The sequence below is a fragment of the Lutjanus erythropterus genome, chromosome 7 (genome assembly GCF_056507025.1).
Source record: "Lutjanus erythropterus isolate fLutEry1 chromosome 7, fLutEry1.hap2, whole genome shotgun sequence".
Classification (NCBI taxonomy): Eukaryota; Metazoa; Chordata; class Actinopteri; order Lutjaniformes; family Lutjanidae; genus Lutjanus; species Lutjanus erythropterus.
This window is the reverse complement of record NC_139323.1, coordinates 27,376,705-27,394,607: the sequence shown is the minus strand read 5'-3', so window position 1 is coordinate 27,394,607 and position 17,903 is coordinate 27,376,705. Positions and strand designations below refer to the sequence as shown.

Sequence of the window (17,903 nt, the reverse complement as noted above, 5' to 3'; positions counted from 1 at the left end):
CACCTGTAATTTTTTATTCATTTATGAGATGTTTCCTTTTTGTATTTTTCATGAAATAATTGTTACATTTTCTGACAGATTGGATAAAGATAAAATCATAGACAGATTTGCCATCCTCAGACTGACGAGGGATAGTTTAATGTTCCTGAGCTGAAGTAGGAAATGGTAACTTGTTCGAGTGAATGCACATTAGTGCCAGTTTCCTAACAACTAACCAAGTGACATACACATCTTGTGGAATGAAACTGTGAGAGACACTCTGAGGTGGTGTACTATCATTCTTCTCTCAAGTTTGTCTGTGGAAACAGCTAGTTTCTTTTTTTTTAAATATCAATCTGAATTTAGACGGTAATATAAAAAATATTGGACTTTTGTTAGGGCTTTAATTTTGAAAATTTACATCAGACTTCTGATATTGCATGTGTGACACTCTGAGGTGGTCTACTATCCATCTGAATCAATTGGTCTGTGGAAACAGGCAGTTTCCTTTTCATATCAAATTGAATGTAGATGGAAATACTGGAAATACTTTTCTGTTAATTGCATGGATTGCATTCCTTCCTATTGCTTTGTTTAAATAATTAATACATGAATTGATTAAATAATTTATTAAATGATTCACAGACAGACCGATTGAATAGATGTGAGATCGCACCCAACAGATTACTCTTATGTCTTAATGTCAACACAGACCAATTTGGCTTATGTCAACCACAAGAAATCTATAAAGTTACGATCTCGACTGTTCACTGCTAGTCTGCTAAATTGACGAGCAATGCAATAATACAAAAGTCAAAAGTCAAATATTGAGGTTCATTTATCAAAACACCTTATAGAACAAAGGCAATGACAAGTGAAGCATGACAGAAAAAAAAAGTTTAAAAATTTGGTCTCTAAAAAAAAGTAAAGTTTAAGCAAAAACTAAAACACTTTCACCGATACAAATTTCTAACTAAAATAACATTTTCACTGTTACAAATATCTAACAAACCAACTGAATATGAATAATATGAATATGGTTGAAGGGCAAGTCAGATGATACAGAGTGTTTAGACATTAGAAACTGAATGAAATGTCAGATGTTAAGTGGATAAATAATTTATGCATTTCTATCAATCCTAACATCAATTTCTCTTCCGTTCAGCCGATAGCCGTTCATGGTCCGGCAGACGCGCTCAGCAGTTTCAGGGTTGTCAAAGCGAACCACACCACAGCCCTTGGACTTGCCGTTCTCCATCTTAATGTCAGCATACTGAACCATGCCTGCAGGAGAAAAGCAAACAATGTTAAAAATCATGTTGATATTAAATAGCAACAATAACTGCTCATTTTCTATTTACAAACTACAAACCCCAAGCTCATCTGTGATGGTATGGGGGTGTGGTTAGTGCCTATGCCATGGATAACTTGCACATCTGTGAGGGCACAACTGATGCTCAAAGGTACATACAGGTTTTGGAGTAACATAGAGCATCCAGACATCTTTTTCAGGGACATCCCTACTAATTTCAGCAAATAATTGGCAAAGGGCCAGGTCACATTCTTCATAGTTCAAGAGTGCGGGTACTATGTTGTCCTGCTTGTAGCCCAGACCTGTCTCACACTCAAAGTGTGTGACGCTTTATGACACACACAATAGAACAATGGAGACCCTGGACAGTTGAGCAATTTGAATTGTACATTGAATAGTTGGATGAATTTTCCTTACAAAACTCTGATGATTAGTGTCCTCAGTTCCCCAATGCTTACGGAGTGTTGTTAAAAGAAAAGGTGATGTATTACCCCTCTCAAATTAATTTAGAATGAGTACATTTACAAAAACAAAGTTTATCAGTTTGAACATCAACTATCTTGTCCTTACTATATTCAAATGAATATAGGTAAAAATAAGGATTTGCAAATAATGGTGCATGGCAGCGACTACTCTTACCGCATGTGTTAAAGGTATCCTTCAGCATCTTCCAGGTGAAATCAAATGGCAGCTGAAAAATAAAATACATAAAAAATTAATTATAATCATATATGAAAAGCTACTGATCAAATGAATCACACCCAACTACCCTGTCTGATAAACACTTACATTTCTGACAAAGATCTGGCAACCCTTTCTGATATTGCCTCCCCCGGTTCCAGGCCCTCCAGCTCCTCCAAAGGAATTGCCACCAAATCCACGATCCAAGTCAGCAGAGCGATCAAACTGACCACCAACACCTCCAGATCCCATCCGGTCCATCCCAGAGCTCATGCGGTCGAGGCCACCTGAGGAGAAGCGGTCAAGTCCTCCAGTGGACCCCATGCGATCGAAGCTGCTGCCCATTCTGTCGAGCCCGGTGTTGCCCATGCGATCCATACCCATCGGGGAGCCAAAGTCCAGGCTAGAACCCATGCGATCCAAACCAGACGGGCCTAAGCGGTCGAAGCCAGACGGGCCGAGGCGGTCCATGCTGGAGCTCATACGGTCCAGGCCAGGTCCAAGCCTGTCCATACTGGGCCCGAGCCGTTCCAACCCCGAGCCCATCCGGTCGAACCCGGAACCCAGCCTGTCCAGGTCAGACACGCGGTCCATCCTGTCCATTCCCATCCGCTCCATCCCTGACATGCGATCCATGCTTGCTCCCAGACGGTCCATTCCAGAGCTCATGCGATCCATACCCAGGGAGTTTCCTGTTAAAAGATTAAACAAAGAAAAATAACGGAGAAGTCACATCAACTGCTTAAGCGGTAATGAGCATTACATCTGATGAGGCTCATTAGAGGGGTTATCACAGGAATTCAAACAAAATCCTGAAAATACTAACCCATTCCTCTTTCAAACGAGTCTCCAAAATTATTGCGAGACATTCCCATTTCATTTCGCCCAAACTCCCTGTCAAAAGCACCACCAATCCCACGGTCCATCTCTGACAATGCAAGAGATGAAACCATTAGAAATGTCTCGCAAAACGTGAAAGTGTTCCACGCTTGCTTAACATGTCACAAAACATCTCCTCACCGTTCATTCTTCCCATTCCTGAGGAACCAAAACGATCCATGTTGTTCATTCCTCCAAAGTTGTCCATTCCTAAAACAGAGAAGAAGAAAGTCTTAATGTCAGAAGACACAAGTAGAGATGGACAGACTGCGTATTTAAATATGACACCTTTATGATACGCGAGTTGAATAGGCTACGTAAAACTGATGATTTATACAAATTCCAGTATGCTGTGCTTTCTCATTTGAAGTTTGTAATGGAGCTAAAAACCTCCTGCAAATGTAACATAAGTAACATTATTTTAAAGACTTAAATGGGATTGCTGAAAATTTTTCAATGCAATAATTTGTGGAGGTGTTCAGTTTGCTTTAACAGTAAATGCAGCCTTTGAAGTAAACGCAGAAAGGGCCGCAGCCACTTGAACATCTTCTGCACGTACCTCCTCCTCCTCCTCCTCCTCCTCCCATACGTCCTCCCATGTTGCCGAAGCCCATTCCATCCATTCCTACAAGTGAGAAGAGTGATGATGATAAGCCAAAGGTTTCAATGGTACCTTTCATTCAAGTGTTAACCAAAAATTAACAGCAGACTTCGTTACCTCCAGGGCCCATGTTTCCCATTCCTCCTCCTCCTCCTCCTCCTCCTCTGTTGAGCTGGGTAGCATCAATGGGCTGGCCACCAGGTCCCAGTCCCAAACCAACACCACTCAGACCACCTAGGCGGAGAAAATGGGTACAGAATTAAGACACACACAGTCTACACAGGAACTGGTCAAATCTACTGCATTTCTATTCTTTCGTCAGAAATCAAAAGAATGTAGTTCACAGATGTAGTTCTGGTGGATGTAGGGCTGGATACCAAACTTACTTATACTTTTGTTACTGACTGAATTGCTTCAATACTATCAAGTGTTGAAAAATGCCAGGTTATTAGATACCAAATTTCGATACCCAAGGAGTAAATCTCTTAGTGTTATTAATTCCATACCCCAATTAAAAAGTTTAGTATACACTTACGAGGAAGAGAAGCAGCTCTGTCAGGAGGTCCAAAGTCTTTGGGCATTGATTTCTCATCCTGTGGGGGGGGACACAAAAAAGCATTCAAACCATGCTGTCCAATCATATTGTAATACAATGTGAAATGAGGTTTAAGCAACATACCAGTTTGACGTGCATGACTCTGTTGAATAACAGCTGCCCATTGAACATAGCTGTGAAATCATTAAGGAAAGTGTACCAGAGACATTTGTAAACAATGACAGTTTACTGAATTAACAGTCTATGCACACACTTAAGAAGGTAAGCTGTTCAAATCAAAGCCAACATTTTACAAAAGGATACAGACAGCTTGGACTGCTTCAAGGGGCATATCAAATGTGACTGTGCCCATGCCTCTGCTTTTCCCATCTTTGTCCTCCAGAATGTCAGCCCTCACCACCATGCCAGCCATGCTGAATACCTCCTTCAGCTTCTTCCAGCCCACTTTGTAGTCAAGCTGTAGGCACAACAAAAAATTTAAGAAAAAGTCACAACAGCCAGACTAAACTTATAATGTAAAAATGCCATTCATTTACTGGCTACAGTCTCCCAAATGTATTTGCTGCCTCGCTTTTCATATCACTTAATTCAATAATGGGGTTTAAAAAACAAACTATGGGAAAACTCTGGAAGCCTTACATTAGCCACAAAAACAGTGCTGCCAATCCTGCCAGCCTGCAGACCATGGATGATCTCGTTGGGGATGTTGGGGTTGTTCATCAGACTTGGAGGAATGTTGACCATGGGGCCGTTTGGTCCAGGGCCCATTCGATCCATGTTCATACGATCCATTCCACCCATTCCTCCCATTCCGCCATGACCCCCAGGAGGGCCTCCACCCTGACCCTTGTTGATTTCTCTCTGAGCAATCACACCATCAGGGTCCTAACAAAAAGCATGAAAATATGGCTCAGGTAAATCCACAACTGACATTTTGCTCTCTTTGCATAATCTTTGTTGTTCTTGCAGTGGCCTACCTCTTTCACTTTCAGGGGTCGTCCATTGAAGTTGTGCTTGTTGACCTTCTCCACTGCTTTCTTCATTAGTTCCTCAGTCCTAAACTCAACAACACTGACAGAAATATACAGTATATCAGGTGAGCGCAATCAATAAACAAAGATATTTGATGATGAGCTTTTCCACTTGGTTAACTTGATCAAGACTGCAACATTTCTGTTTTGTCAGTCTAAGAAGCACAACATTTGGAAATAATAACATGGACAGTGATTACTTACGCACAACCCTTCGTTGATTGAAGACATCAGAACAGGCCGCACCAAGAGGAGTAGAGAATAATTCAAATTAGTAAAAGCAGTGGTTATAACAGGTGTCTTAACTGACAAAATTTAAGCAAAAATAGAATATGTCATGCATAATAAAAAGTTCAACATCACACAAGCCTAAAGTCTTGGCCACAACTCTTTGCTTCCAAATAAAATTACAATGTTAACACATTTTTCCAGTCACTATCACAATGCAGGCAAGTCTGGTGAATATTAGAGAGTATTTTTCCAACATCCAAAGGGCAGAAAATCCACAGTGAGTCAGGATTCCCCACTACTAAGATATTGGGAGGTAACTTTTCCAATAAAGCACTTGAATGAGTTGTATTTAACAACCATCTAACAGCCTTCTAACAACCTCTTGCAGACTAGACCCCTTTAGTTCAAGAGGAGCAACTCCAGCAACCAAAGGGACATTGTCAGCTACTGCAATCCCGCATGATTGGCTACAAAGAAAGCTGAAGTCCTGTTATAAGAGCATCAACCCTCTGGATGACCTCCAGTCAGTGCCACAGACGACACCAAATAAAACACGCCTCCAGCATGTCACCATCTCACACACTCCACCAGCTTTCTGAGTCTGAACAAATCCCAACAATTAAAATAAAGAAACCAAAGCTGACAAACACAGGTTTGTCTAGGATTATTCATATTTTTTTTTATTTGTATGTATTTGCACTTACCCTCGATTTGCCTTCTGCGTCCATTAAGTGTTCCACGTACGTTACCTCACCCACTACAAATCAGATTCCAGAGACGACACACACCAAGGGGAGAGAAGCCGAGAGAACAATTGGGGTTTAGAGCAGAAACACAAGTAGGGCGGCCGGTGACAGTGAGCTCAGACTGCCAGTCCTGAGCCTCCCCCCAGCACCTCAGCAGCAGCACAATATGGTACAGGTCTACAAAAAGCAAGCTTGGGTATTTTTAAAAGAGTAAAGACTTCTTAGCCTGTCCTTGTTGGATTTCTCCCGAAGCACCAAAAGCAATAGACTGAGGACAACAACTATTGAAATGGCCATCAGCCTTCCTATTTGGATATAATCCCGTGAACACCACCTTCTACCTGGAGATAATTAACCAAATAATTTCAAGTAGGCAAAACCCGTCCAATGCCTCAGCCCACTTCTTCGTTAAAACCTGTCCATACTTCGTCAAATGTTGCCATTTTAAACCTCAGGCTAATGCATCAATACATTCGTCCATCAGCGGAGCCTAAGAGAAACCCTACAGCTAGAAAACTAACCATTATCTTAATGTCGGCAAACTCTTATGGGAAAGAAACTTCTCTAACTGCAAACATGTTCTTGAAGTGGCCCTGTTCCTTAAAACGCACAATATCAGAATTTTGATTCAGCGTCGACCACAGCCACGCCTTCGTTCCAGATCACATGTCTGTTCAACGAATGGACAAATGACAAATGACCAAACCTCTAGAGACAAGGACAGTGCGTAAGAAGCTGCTTCATTTTGTAGACCTGTACCCCAAAGAAATCCCCAACGCATAGCTGTGTTTGGCACAACATGGAGATCTGCTGAGAAAACATTTGCTTGTCAAGGTCACACCTAAAAAAGAAAATGCAATTTAACTCCACAGTCATTTGTCATAAATCGAATACCAGGCACTCCTTCTAAAAAAAGGATTATACCTTTAACACATGCGTTAACTTCAAGTAAATGCCAAGTTAGTGCATTTCTTATGATAGATATATCTCTCAATACCCCATAAATACTTTCACATAACAACACATGAACATCCATATTGTACATTGAAGGGAAATTTAAGCGAATCCCTACTTAAATTCAAAGTTGCTGCATCACAAATAATTTCATTTGTCACGTCTCCAAACGTTTTACTGATTTGTAGGTCATGAGAGCACAGGTTTTTCCCAATAATTACACCTTGCAACTGAGAGAAAGTTGTTCCTCATTTCTAAGCAAAATAGTTACAATACAACTGTTTACTGTATATTTTTTCATGTATTTCTTGAGGAAACATATCCACTCATAAGCCCAAGCCATTGGATTTTCACATTAATGGACCGGCTTTACACGTATACAACCTCCACTTCACAAAAAACACAAAAGGATTTTTAAATCTCTGTGAAGAAAAAATGTTCCCTCTAACATCCAGGTTCACAGCACTTGTGCAATTCTGCAGCAACTCCTTGGTTGACAGACAAATAAGAGGGACCTCATCCAAAACCTTTGTTCCAAATAATTTCCACGAGATCTCAAGGAACTTTGTACGACTGAAGTCCTTGTACAAATTCCCATAAAACTCTTCAAAGCTGCAGTGGTCAAACAAAATGACCCTGGATGCTGCAGCTTTGTCCAAAAGTGACTGAGCCGATCCATTATCCAAATACCTTACCTTTTTCTTTCATCAGGTCTTTCAGGGCTTGCCATTTCACATCATATGGGATGTTGCTGACAAAGACACGGTATCTTTTGTTCACGTTTCCATAGGGTTCGTAGCGCCCGCCTCCACCTCTCTTCTGGGGCCTCTCCTTCCTGCTCGAATTGGACTCATGCTTGGGTTTCCCGTTCACTTCTCTGTGTTAAAGAACACATACATACACACTTTTATATGCGAGTCCAAAGTTAAAAGGTAGAGTCTGAAGACATAAGTGTAAAATTACTGCAGACACAATTGTTAGTTCATATTACAACCATTTGATTTGAATTAAAACATAACACAAGGCACACCATTTTTACTTGTGTCTGGTAGGCCTAAACAATATACAGAAATCTTATACAATTGTTTTCACAGATTTAGTAAAAACAAACATGTTCCCTTGCATCTAGAGAATATGACTCGTATGAGCATCTCTATAGCACCACAATGCTTAATTTATACTGGTATGTGGTAACATAGCTTGTTCTTAAAAATTATTGCACTTTATAAGACTACGATTTAAAAATATTTGGATTTACAGTTTAGACACTGTGTCTGGTCATTAGCACTTACTCCTTCCGAAGGACTGTAACTCAACCCAGTAATACAATAATCTTAGAGGGTTTAACAGATTTTACTGTTAACGGGAAAAAAATGCATTTTAAATTATAAAAACTACACTTATTGTTACTAGTAAAACTGATGAGAGTTTCGGTACAATCACAGCAATGGATTGCCATGAAGACAATAGTAACTGCTTGAGTCGCATGGCAAGGCCTCTCTTCGGACATACCAGGCCTGTATTCCATTATTAAAATAAGCTTTTTAACTATTGCAAACACTAAACAAATTGGCATCTAATACAAACGAACAAAAAACCACTAAGTTATTAAGCACTGATATAGTAGATAAGAGAGCTCCCAACGCGAAGTTAATTTCAGTTACGTAAAATGGACGGCCTCTCCCATTAAGTAGACGGGCCCCACACACGCCACCTAACGTTAAATAAACGCATAGGGTGACGAAATTTAAACTCTTTGAGCGCGTTAATATACAACTGCCTCACCAGGATGCACTGAATGATTTTTTTTTCTGGTCGAAGTACAACATTCCCGTCATGAGCACAAGCACTTTCGCTAACTGAATAGTTAGCCGTTAGCTAGTCAGAGCTAACAAAGGAACCTTGATGAATGGACTTACCCCTGCTGCTGCTGCGGCTGCGGCTGCTGGCCTACTTTCTCTGAAGTATTTTCAGTCTGCTCGCCGGACATCTTGTTGCGTGGTTTAGTTTCTGGCTAAATCAAACAGTGTTGTCGCAGAGTATTCTCTTTTAAATTAACGAATCAAGCGCATTCAAAGGTCAACTTTGGATGAAACAATTCTTTGCTACGCCGACCACCTCTGCGACACTAGCTGATGAAAATGGCGGAGAGGAGTCTGCTGGAAATTTTTAAACTAGGTTTACATCCGGTCTGTACTTTACAAAGTAAAGGACGTCAGGGCACTATAAGGATTTTCAAATTAAAGTGCCCGGGATGCTTTAAAAAAAATTGAACAATGTTACAACTGTTACGCTATTATTGTTGACTGGAAATTACGATTTAGTTTTCATACATCACTATGTAGTATGTAATAATAAATATCACCCAATACACAATCAATTTAAGGGCAAGATTATGAGACTTTGAACATATTTTTGTTTATGTTTGTAGCTTTCTAGCAGTCAAAGCTCAAAAGTAACAAACAGATGTATTTTTCATGATTTTCATTTTTATTTCGTATTAATTTTTATTTTCAATTCAGTTCAGTTTCAGTTAGGTTCCAGTGCAGGTTTGCTCATTTTAGTTTAGTGTTTCTTGTTTTAAGATGTTCAGTTTTAGTTTAACTGAAAATATTTTTTCACAAAATTTTTAAAACTTTTGATGTACAATATCAAATATCTGAATTTCTTTATAATTCTATGTTTTCAATTGTATTGATATTGTATTTGCCTTTATTTCTTTGTCATATTTCTTTATCATTATATTTTATTATTTTATTCTTCATTATTCTTTTTCACTTGTAAATCTTTTATTTTCATATTTTAGCCAACTAATGATTCACACGTCTTCATGATGAACAACTACAAAATAATAGCTAATTATTTAAAGCTTTTCTCAATCACTTTGGCTCATTTTTTTAAAACAGTCTTAACATTATGTAAACCAGGGACACAACTTGTTTTGCCTGAAGGCCACTAGTTCATAAACAAGCATAAGTTCCCTTAACTTCCTGTGCAAAAGAGTTGCTCTAACTGTCTAAAGTTTTTCTGATTATTTTGGGGCTGCGTTATTTGAAAAAAATAAAATCCGCAGTGCACCGCCAGGCCTCACGGGGGCGACAGTGAATTGAGGAGCGCAGTAGACTCACAACGACATAAACGGGGACGGAAGTGTCGGTATCGGTGGCTAGCTACTCACGTAGGGTTAACAATAGATTCTAGATATTGTTATAAACGCTCTCTATAGCTTCACATATATGAGAATTGCTCATTGTAATATTACGAAAACAAATCTTATAAAATCGTTACTTGACTGTTTGCGGCTCTGTGTAAAGTTTACATGACAGTTAGCTTAGAAATGACAACGTTAGCCTTAGCACTTAGCTAAGAGCGTATTCGCTGGACGGTACCGCGTTACTGAATGAGTGCCCGTGAATGAATGAACAGTATCCACGTTTGACAGGTTGTAAGAAGTGGTAATTAACAACATATAGAGTCATGGCTACTGGTGCTGATGTCAGGGATATTCTGGAGTTGGCTGGAGGAGAAAATGACGGTCCCATCAGCAAGAAAGATCTCATCAACTCAGACAAGGTGAGAGATGCTCATAAGAGACTCATAATAATGACTGTACCAGTATTAAGTTACTACTATCGTTAATCTTCCCCAATTCAAAGAGTTACACACAGAGACTCAAAAACACAAAACCATGCCATTCCCACAACAAACAAATGAAATGTCAAGATTATGTTACTACTCTGTGCCATCTTCTTCAAGATAAACAATCATTTTCTCCGTTTCCGGTCTCAGAAAAAAACCAAGAAGACAACAGAAACGCTGACCTTCAAGAGACCAGAGGGAATGCACAGAGAGGTCTATGCTCTGCTCTATTCAGATAAGAAGTATGTTGTTTGTTTTGAGTTTGAGTTCTTAAATCAGTGCATTGAATTTAGATTCATGTCCTATGTGTAATAAGAGATAGAGATAACAGGCATGGGCTGATGTGACACATCTGCGGGCAGCTTTGTCAGTATGAATGAAGATGGTGAAAAAGTTAGTTTTGAACGCTGTACTGTAACTCCCACGTATCCTACTTAACACATTTACTGAAATAACGCGACTCAGCACTGTCTTCTCTTAATTTTCTACCATCCATTTTTTCCCCAGTGTTTATTAATGCATTGGTGTATGAAGATACAGAGAAAGGAGCTTTGTCTGTGTCATCAATATTAGCAGAGGAAACAGAGCTGAATATTTTTAACAAACCTCTTAAACAGAGGAAAGAGTCAGAACAAACCAAAACACTCAAAAAAAAAGAAAAAAAAAACTGCTAGTGTCAGTGCTTAATAATGAATTGCTGGTATATATACCGAATATAAGCTGCAATGTCAGCTGAGTGTTCACAAAGGTTATATGTCAGTTATCCTCTTGATGAAAGGCTGTCACTCTATAGAATTTGGACGCTGAACCTTTTTTTTGTTGTTGTTTAGAAAGCTGTAACAAACACTTACCCAGTGATTGTAGAAAGAAGTACTAAGCTTCTTCGACAACAGTAGGAATAAACATCTAGTGATTAGTTATAAAAGAAAAATAACATCTTTTAGCTTAGACATATTTGCTTCCTACATTTTTCCTATCCCAAATGATAGCAAATCTAATCTAAACCTGTTACTGGTTAGCATTAAATTTATCATTTTATAATGTGCAGAATATTGCAGTTGAGTGATGGCGCTTCTGACATATTGCATCCTGTTCTCGCTTAAATACCTGTCACATTTAGCAGCCCTACATGTAAATTAGATTGTTATGTGCATAAAATACTGGACTTAAACACGACTTTTCTTGTTTTGATATCGTCTTTATATATCGTTAATTGGCTGCCCTGCTGTCTAAATATTGGCATCGCCTACTGAAAAACCCATGTTGGTCAACCATTAGTGCTGAATATGTTAATTGAGCTGGTTAGATTACACTCAAATTAAACAGATTTTCTACGAATGTTGTACCCTTGCTTTAACAAAGACTAATTTTCAAATCCACAGAGATGCACCTCCTTTGCTGCCCAGTGATACTACTCAAGGCTACAGAACAGTCAAAGCTAAACTGGGCTGTAAAAAAGTGCGTCCCTGGAAGTGGATGCCCTTCACCAATCCAGCTCGCAGGGATGGGGCTATATTCCACCACTGGAGACGTGTGGCCGAAGAAGGCAAGGACTACCCTTTTGCCCGCTTCAATAAGGTAGGGATGACTACTGTCTCCTCTTTAGTTTAATCACTTGTGCAAAAGATTTTACAGCTAACTACAGCTATTGTCATTTCCTCCTTTTCAAATGTGTACACTGATTTACTGTTTTGAGTTACTGATGGTGATTCGCGATATTCTCCCTGTCGTCCTCTCTGCCTTTACAGACAGTGCAGGTACCAGTGTACTCGGAACAGGAGTATCAGGTGCATCTCCATGATGATGGCTGGACTAAAGCAGAGACAGACCACCTGTTTGACTTGTGCAAGCGCTTTGACCTGCGCTTTATAGTTGTCCATGACCGTTACGACCACCAGCAATACAGGGTAATCGCCTAGTCACTCATCTACAGCTACTCACATTTCCTTTCAGTGAGGATATACAGCAAAAATCATCATGCTGTAAATCAAAGCACATGTTTGTAGTAACATTCTTCCATGTATGCTTTTCAGAAACGTTCTGTGGAGGACTTGAAAGAACGGTATTATAGTATTTGTGGTAAGCTGACTAAGGTCCGCGCAGCATCAGGAACTGAGCCCAAGATCTACATCTTTGATGCTGGCCACGAAAGGCGTCGTAAAGAACAACTGGAGAAGCTCTTTAATCGTACTCCTGAACAAGTTAGTGACTTTGTGATATCATTTGGATTTAGATTCTTATGCTACTGTTAAGTGCTCATAACATACTGTTAAGCTGTCATAATGCCAAGCACTAACCAATTATAACTGCGGTGTTTAATGCAGTAGTACGTTTTGTGGGGGGAAAAAAATCTAATAATATTTGCCAAAGCTTATGAGATGCTTCCAGCCTTTTAGATATTAAGATCGCACTTCTCTTGTTTTTCCTGCAGGTGGCAGAAGAGGAATATCTTATTCAGGAGCTAAGGAAGATTGAGACCAGAAAGAAAGAGCGTGAGAAGAAGGCTCAGGATCTGCAGAAACTCATTAAAGCAGCTGACACGACCACAGAGTTAAGGCGAGCTGAAAAGAGGGTTTCCAAGAAGAAGCTCCCACAAAAAAGAGAAACAGAAAAACCGGTATGATATGTATGCATACAAATGAGCAAAGTATGAGCCAACCATTCCTGCCTTTGAAACATTTACCAGCAAGTTAAAGCATCATTAGAAGCAAAAAAAAACCTTCAATTTTTTTTTCATCATTGAGATGGCACAGCTGTATTCAGTACCATTGTATACTGAAATAATGAAGATTCATCTCAGTCTTAATATTTCCAGTTATTTTTGGTTGAACAGCTGTCTCTGAAATAAACTGAGGTGGCTCTTCTGTCTTGGTTTGTGACTCACAAGGCCTGATTTAACAGCTAATGACTATTAAAATATTTTTATGTGTTGAGTCTGTCCAAAGTACAGAAGGGGTTCATATCTTGTCTCTCATGAGGTATTTCTTCTTTTAGGCTGTGCCGGAGACAGCAGGCATCAAGTTCCCTGACTTCAAATCAGCGGGAGTCACACTCCGCAGTCAGAGGGTGAGTACAGATAGATCCTATTGAGGTATTAAAAGTACAAAAAGAGTTTTCTGAAACACAAGTTCAACGTAAAACTTAGGTTCAGATTGGTGTTTCGTGTTCATCATTGGTATTTTAGAGCCAAAGAACAAACCTGAACCTGAAGTGGTCAGAAATAATCCCAGTGCTCTGTATGACTTTCTCGTATTTCTCTGTATTTATAATGCACTTATATTTATTCTGATATGTATAGTTGGAATTGATTTAAAAACATTGCATTTGAACTCTCTGAACTTGAATTTAAAGTTTAAAGTTTTGTTTGAACCACTATTAATATCAAAACAATTTTAGTGAAGCTTGACCCTCAGTTGATGTATGTGAGAAAACAGAATGTCTGACTTGAGCCCAGCTATCTCTCATTAGCAGTGAGATGATTAATTCTGTTAGTCACTAGCTAATATCTGTAAAACCTAGCAAGGGGACTCTTATTCATCTTCAAGACTGATGAGGAGCTGCTGCTCTCTATGGAAAATGCATTAGTACGGCTAAAGGAGTGGAGTAGCCCTCTAGCTAATCAGTCAGACAGAGTTCAGTGGATAAAGACATTTTGATCTGGCTCGCTGAAGTGCATTTCATACGAATTAAAAGCCCTGAGGTGGAGCTGTTTATCCTAATATATCCGGCACCTTAAATCACATCCTTGTGTGTGCTGGCGTGTGTGTCTCTCTGTGTGTTTGTGTGTGATTCAGATGAAACTGCCAAGCTCGGTAGGCCAGAAGAAGATCAAGGCCATTGAGCAGATCCTGATGGAGCAAGGAGTTGGTACGTGTGAAGTGTGAATTAAAATTGGCAATCCACTAACATTTCAAAGTTTTACATGTTGAACTCTTCTCTGCAACAGACTTACAATAGAAAACCCCTCAATTAGGTATTTAGTGGTCTTGTTCATGTTTCAGTACAGCAGAAGGAAAAAAAAATAGCAGTTTAAGTGTATGCCATATTTAGAAAATGTTCACTGTTTTACTTTGCCATCAGACAGTCTTCTACTTTGGCACTATATTTTGTCAACTGTAGTACTTCTGTACTCCTACACATAACAGTGCCTGCTAGTGCTGCTCTGGCAGACACTGGCAGGCAGATCAGCTGTTTGGGTCAGTAAGTTCCAGGTAAAACTGAGATCAAACTTTACTCTCCAAAAGATTTCAAAGATGGTGCATGCATGTGTTTTTCCAGGCTGTTCAAACAAACAAGTTAGTGATATTGGCTTTAGACAGCTGTGGCTAGTTGCACTGAATATAGACATCAGCACTCAGTGTGCAAGATCGGTACATCTCTGCATTTGCAGTGAGCATTTTTCTGAAGAGGATTATGAAAAACCACCCCATGTCTCTATCTGCACAAGTTCTTCTCTATAGTCTTGTTCATAAAGTTATCCTCGTCTCCACACCGAACAGCATTTTGTCATTGCTTACATAATCACTCATTTTTATTTTCTTGTATATGTTCTATGTTGTCTCCATAAACTGCTGTAACTATGACTCAAACAGCTGATCTATGGCGCGCTGCACAGGCAGGCGCTCTCATGCAAAGGAATATGGAAGTACTACGGTTGAGAAAATGTAATGCCAAAGTAAAAGGCTGTCTGACAGCAAAGTATAACATTGAAAATATTCTAAATACTTCTTATCTGATGGGCTGGGCTGAGCAGCAAGGCCTGTTGAGTCAAAAGCCCCACATGAAACAGTTGGGGACAAACCAGTAAACTCACAATTGTAAACTAGTTTTGTTGTGTTTAATCAAAATGCTTCAATCTCATTTTGATTAATCTGTGCCTTTGTGTTTGTCTGTGGATCCAGATCTTAACCCAATGCCCACAGAGGAGATTGTGCAGATGTTCAATGAGCTGCGTAGCGACCTTGTGCTGTTGTATGAGCTGAAGCAGGCCCACAGCAACTGTGAGTACGAACAACAGATGCTGCGTCACCGCTATGAGGCCCTACTGAAGGCCGGCAGTGGAGGCGGGTGTGGTGGAATTACAGGGGCTGGATTAGCCGCCACAACACAGAGTGGAGAACTCAACGCCACCAACACCACTACAGCCTCCACCCCAGGAGGTGAAACTCAGTCCTGGCCCAGTGCAGATGACATCAAAGTGGAAGCCAAGGAGCAGATCATTGATGTTGTAGGAGCACCGCTTACCCCCAACTCAGTAAGTCTGCAGAGCTTACACACAAACTCTTTCAAACCATCACCAAACAACTGGGTGAGGACACTCAGCCAGACCTGTTGTTAAATATTTTGAACAAAGTCAAGTCTCAAGTCTTTGAGAGACTAGCTGGATACATTTTGGATTATCAAGAACACAGCTCAACAAAATAAAAAAAAAACATAGGTCTAGTGTTTTAAGACATTTTAATGCAGAAATACTACACATTATAGCTTTAAGGCCTGTGCTGTTTGGAGAAAAAAAAACCTACAGTTGGTGTCTTCAGGTGTATTGGTTGGAGCTACATGACTGTAAATTGCTGCAAATTCCAATTACTGATCACAATTTTGAGTATAAATAAGTCACGACTGTTAGGAATACAAACACAAGTATGAAATCCCAGTCAGACCCTGAAGTGATTGTTTCTTATATCACATTGCAGCGCAAACGGAGAGAATCGGCATCCAGCTCATCTTCAGTGAAAAAGGTGAAGAAGCCTTGAGGAGGAGGAGAAGAGCACCAGCTCGTACACGGTGGAGAACGAAGGTCTGTGTTAGTCACTGTGGTGAAGAAGCCCATAAGTTTTATGGTTGGACAAGAGGGACACAGGAGAGCAGGACACCATATTGCTGTCCCTTTATGTAGAGGCATCATGGATTACACACACATACAGATACACACACAACTTTTCACCTACCAATGAGATCTCTCCAACCCCTCCCCATCTGGCCTGCCCAGCATCTTTGTGACAAAGGCAACAACTGAGTGACATTTCATTCCATTACTGTTCGACTCCCTGCCTCCACCATTGCTCAGCCTTAGATGAGGCAAGATCAACTGTAAATTGCCAGGCTGAGCTAATCGGGACATGGGGAGGAAGGTGGGAATGACTGGGTAATTGAAATGAATTGGAATGAAAGAAGAGACTCTGGGAGTGGGAGGATCTCGAGCCCCAATGCTCATTTGACCCATCTGAGGTCTTTTTTTTTTTGTAGACTAATCATGCCATAGTGTTTACTGGAAATGTGTTTTTGTGTTAGCCTTTAGTACCCACCACAGCTCTCTCTCCGCTCAGTGCAGTGGTGGTTTCATCTGCCGCCCGTGCTTCATGTTGGACTGGTGGGGCTGATTGTGTTGTTTGTCCTCAGGTGACCTTGACGATGCTTTAGTCAATGATTCAATAAACCTCATTGTTTTTTTTTTCTATGCCGTGGTCGCTCCCTTTCACATTTCAAGCATGTGTCCCTCTTTCTCAGATGAGATCTTAACTTGGAGGTAATTAGTGTTGAATACACATTTGCTGGGGAAATTGTAGGATCATGACATTCTTACCTTACCTGTCATCTAAGTTAAGTGACAACTAATGACTTCATTAATATGATAATTAAGCAGTGATCATTCTTAGGTTGGCACAGCCACTGAAACTTCATTAGGTCCCCTCTCCATAATATTGCTAATTGCGTGTCAATTATGTCATTTAGCCTACTTAGACATTAATTTCTATGCAAATTTTTGAATACGTTTGCCCAGAAGAGGAGAGGCACTGTGATCTGAGCATACTGTTTGTATTCCTGTATCTATATAGAGGTATATTTTGCAAAAAAAAAATTTAAATTGCAGTCTGTTATTTCTTGGGACCTTTTTATGTTTCTCATCCAGTCTTTTGGTCTATAACAGAAAACCAGTGGTCATTTATAATGATTCTTGAATTACAAAACAGGGTTTAAACTTATTATAATAATAATAATAATAATAATAATAATAAGCTTTCTTTATATAGCACTTTTCAAAACAGCAGTTAGAAAGTGATTCACAGTTAATTAAGCAAGTAAAAATCCAGTTTAGAAACAAAAACAGATACTTGACGACAGGGTCGACCCCAGGATTTTGACCCTTAACAAAATTTTGTCTTCAAAATTAAATGAACAGATTCTACACGGACAAACACACACACTGTGTTTACCCACTAATGTTTTCTTGCAACAAAGTCATGTTTTAGTTTTGAATGAATTAAACTGAACATGGCCACAATAATTTTAAAAA

At 39.7% G+C, this 17,903-nt stretch overlaps 2 protein-coding genes across 4 annotated transcripts; one reads left to right on the top strand and one right to left on the bottom strand.

Annotated features, from left to right (window-relative positions):
• Window positions 1–799: 799 nt before the first annotated feature.
• hnrnpm (heterogeneous nuclear ribonucleoprotein M) lies at window positions 800–9,128 on the bottom strand. 3 transcript variants are annotated; one of them, XM_084723420.1, is made up of 16 exons: window positions 8,890–9,128; window positions 7,666–7,847; window positions 5,975–6,027; window positions 5,244–5,251; window positions 4,986–5,079; window positions 4,648–4,893; window positions 4,312–4,465; window positions 4,132–4,181; window positions 3,988–4,045; window positions 3,570–3,686; window positions 3,411–3,476; window positions 2,993–3,061; window positions 2,799–2,900; window positions 2,081–2,664; window positions 1,931–1,982; window positions 800–1,263 (listed from the first exon to the last, which is right to left on the bottom strand). In XM_084723420.1, exons 1-16 carry the CDS (start codon window positions 8,958–8,960, stop codon window positions 1,100–1,102), a joined length of 2,070 nt encoding a protein of 689 aa, XP_084579546.1. In that variant the 5' UTR covers window positions 8,961–9,128; the 3' UTR covers window positions 800–1,099. The 3 variants fall into 3 exon arrangements, with proteins under 3 accessions (XP_084579546.1, XP_084579544.1, XP_084579545.1); XM_084723418.1 differs by lacking the exons at window positions 7,666–7,847; window positions 8,890–9,128 and having other exon boundaries at window positions 2,993–3,063; window positions 3,416–3,476; window positions 5,244–6,713; XM_084723419.1 differs by lacking the exons at window positions 7,666–7,847; window positions 8,890–9,128 and having other exon boundaries at window positions 2,993–3,063; window positions 3,419–3,476; window positions 5,244–6,712.
• Window positions 9,129–10,089: 961 nt separating this feature from the next.
• On the top strand, window positions 10,090–17,026 carry dmap1 (DNA methyltransferase 1 associated protein 1). Its single transcript, XM_084723417.1, has 10 exons — window positions 10,090–10,543; window positions 10,760–10,851; window positions 11,992–12,187; window positions 12,358–12,516; window positions 12,643–12,810; window positions 13,041–13,226; window positions 13,604–13,675; window positions 14,404–14,476; window positions 15,511–15,863; window positions 16,303–17,026. Exons 1-10 carry the CDS (start codon window positions 10,448–10,450, stop codon window positions 16,360–16,362), a joined length of 1,455 nt encoding a protein of 484 aa, XP_084579543.1. The 5' UTR covers window positions 10,090–10,447; the 3' UTR covers window positions 16,363–17,026.
• Window positions 17,027–17,903: the final 877 nt, after the last annotated feature.

What these genes read in the sequence shown, in the direction of transcription:
- hnrnpm (XM_084723420.1), bottom strand. Translation starts at nt 8,960, where the DNA reads ATGTCCGGCGAGCAGACTGAAAATACTTCAGAGAAAGTAGGCCAGCAG. An exon ending in GCACTGTTTTTGTGGCTAAT is followed by an intron (nt 4,466 to 4,647) that starts GTAAGGCTTCCA and finishes TTGTGCCTACAG; the next exon opens with CTTGACTACAAAGTGGGCTG. An exon ending in GGATACCTTTAACACATGCG is followed by an intron (nt 1,264 to 1,930) that starts GTAAGAGTAGTC and finishes TTTCTCCTGCAG; the next exon opens with GCATGGTTCAGTATGCTGAC.
- dmap1 (XM_084723417.1), top strand. Translation starts at nt 10,448, where the DNA reads ATGGCTACTGGTGCTGATGTCAGGGATATTCTGGAGTTGGCTGGAGGA. An exon ending in ACGACCACCAGCAATACAGG is followed by an intron (nt 12,517 to 12,642) that starts GTAATCGCCTAG and finishes TATGCTTTTCAG; the next exon opens with AAACGTTCTGTGGAGGACTT. An exon ending in CACCGCTTACCCCCAACTCA is followed by an intron (nt 15,864 to 16,302) that starts GTAAGTCTGCAG and finishes ATCACATTGCAG; the next exon opens with CGCAAACGGAGAGAATCGGC.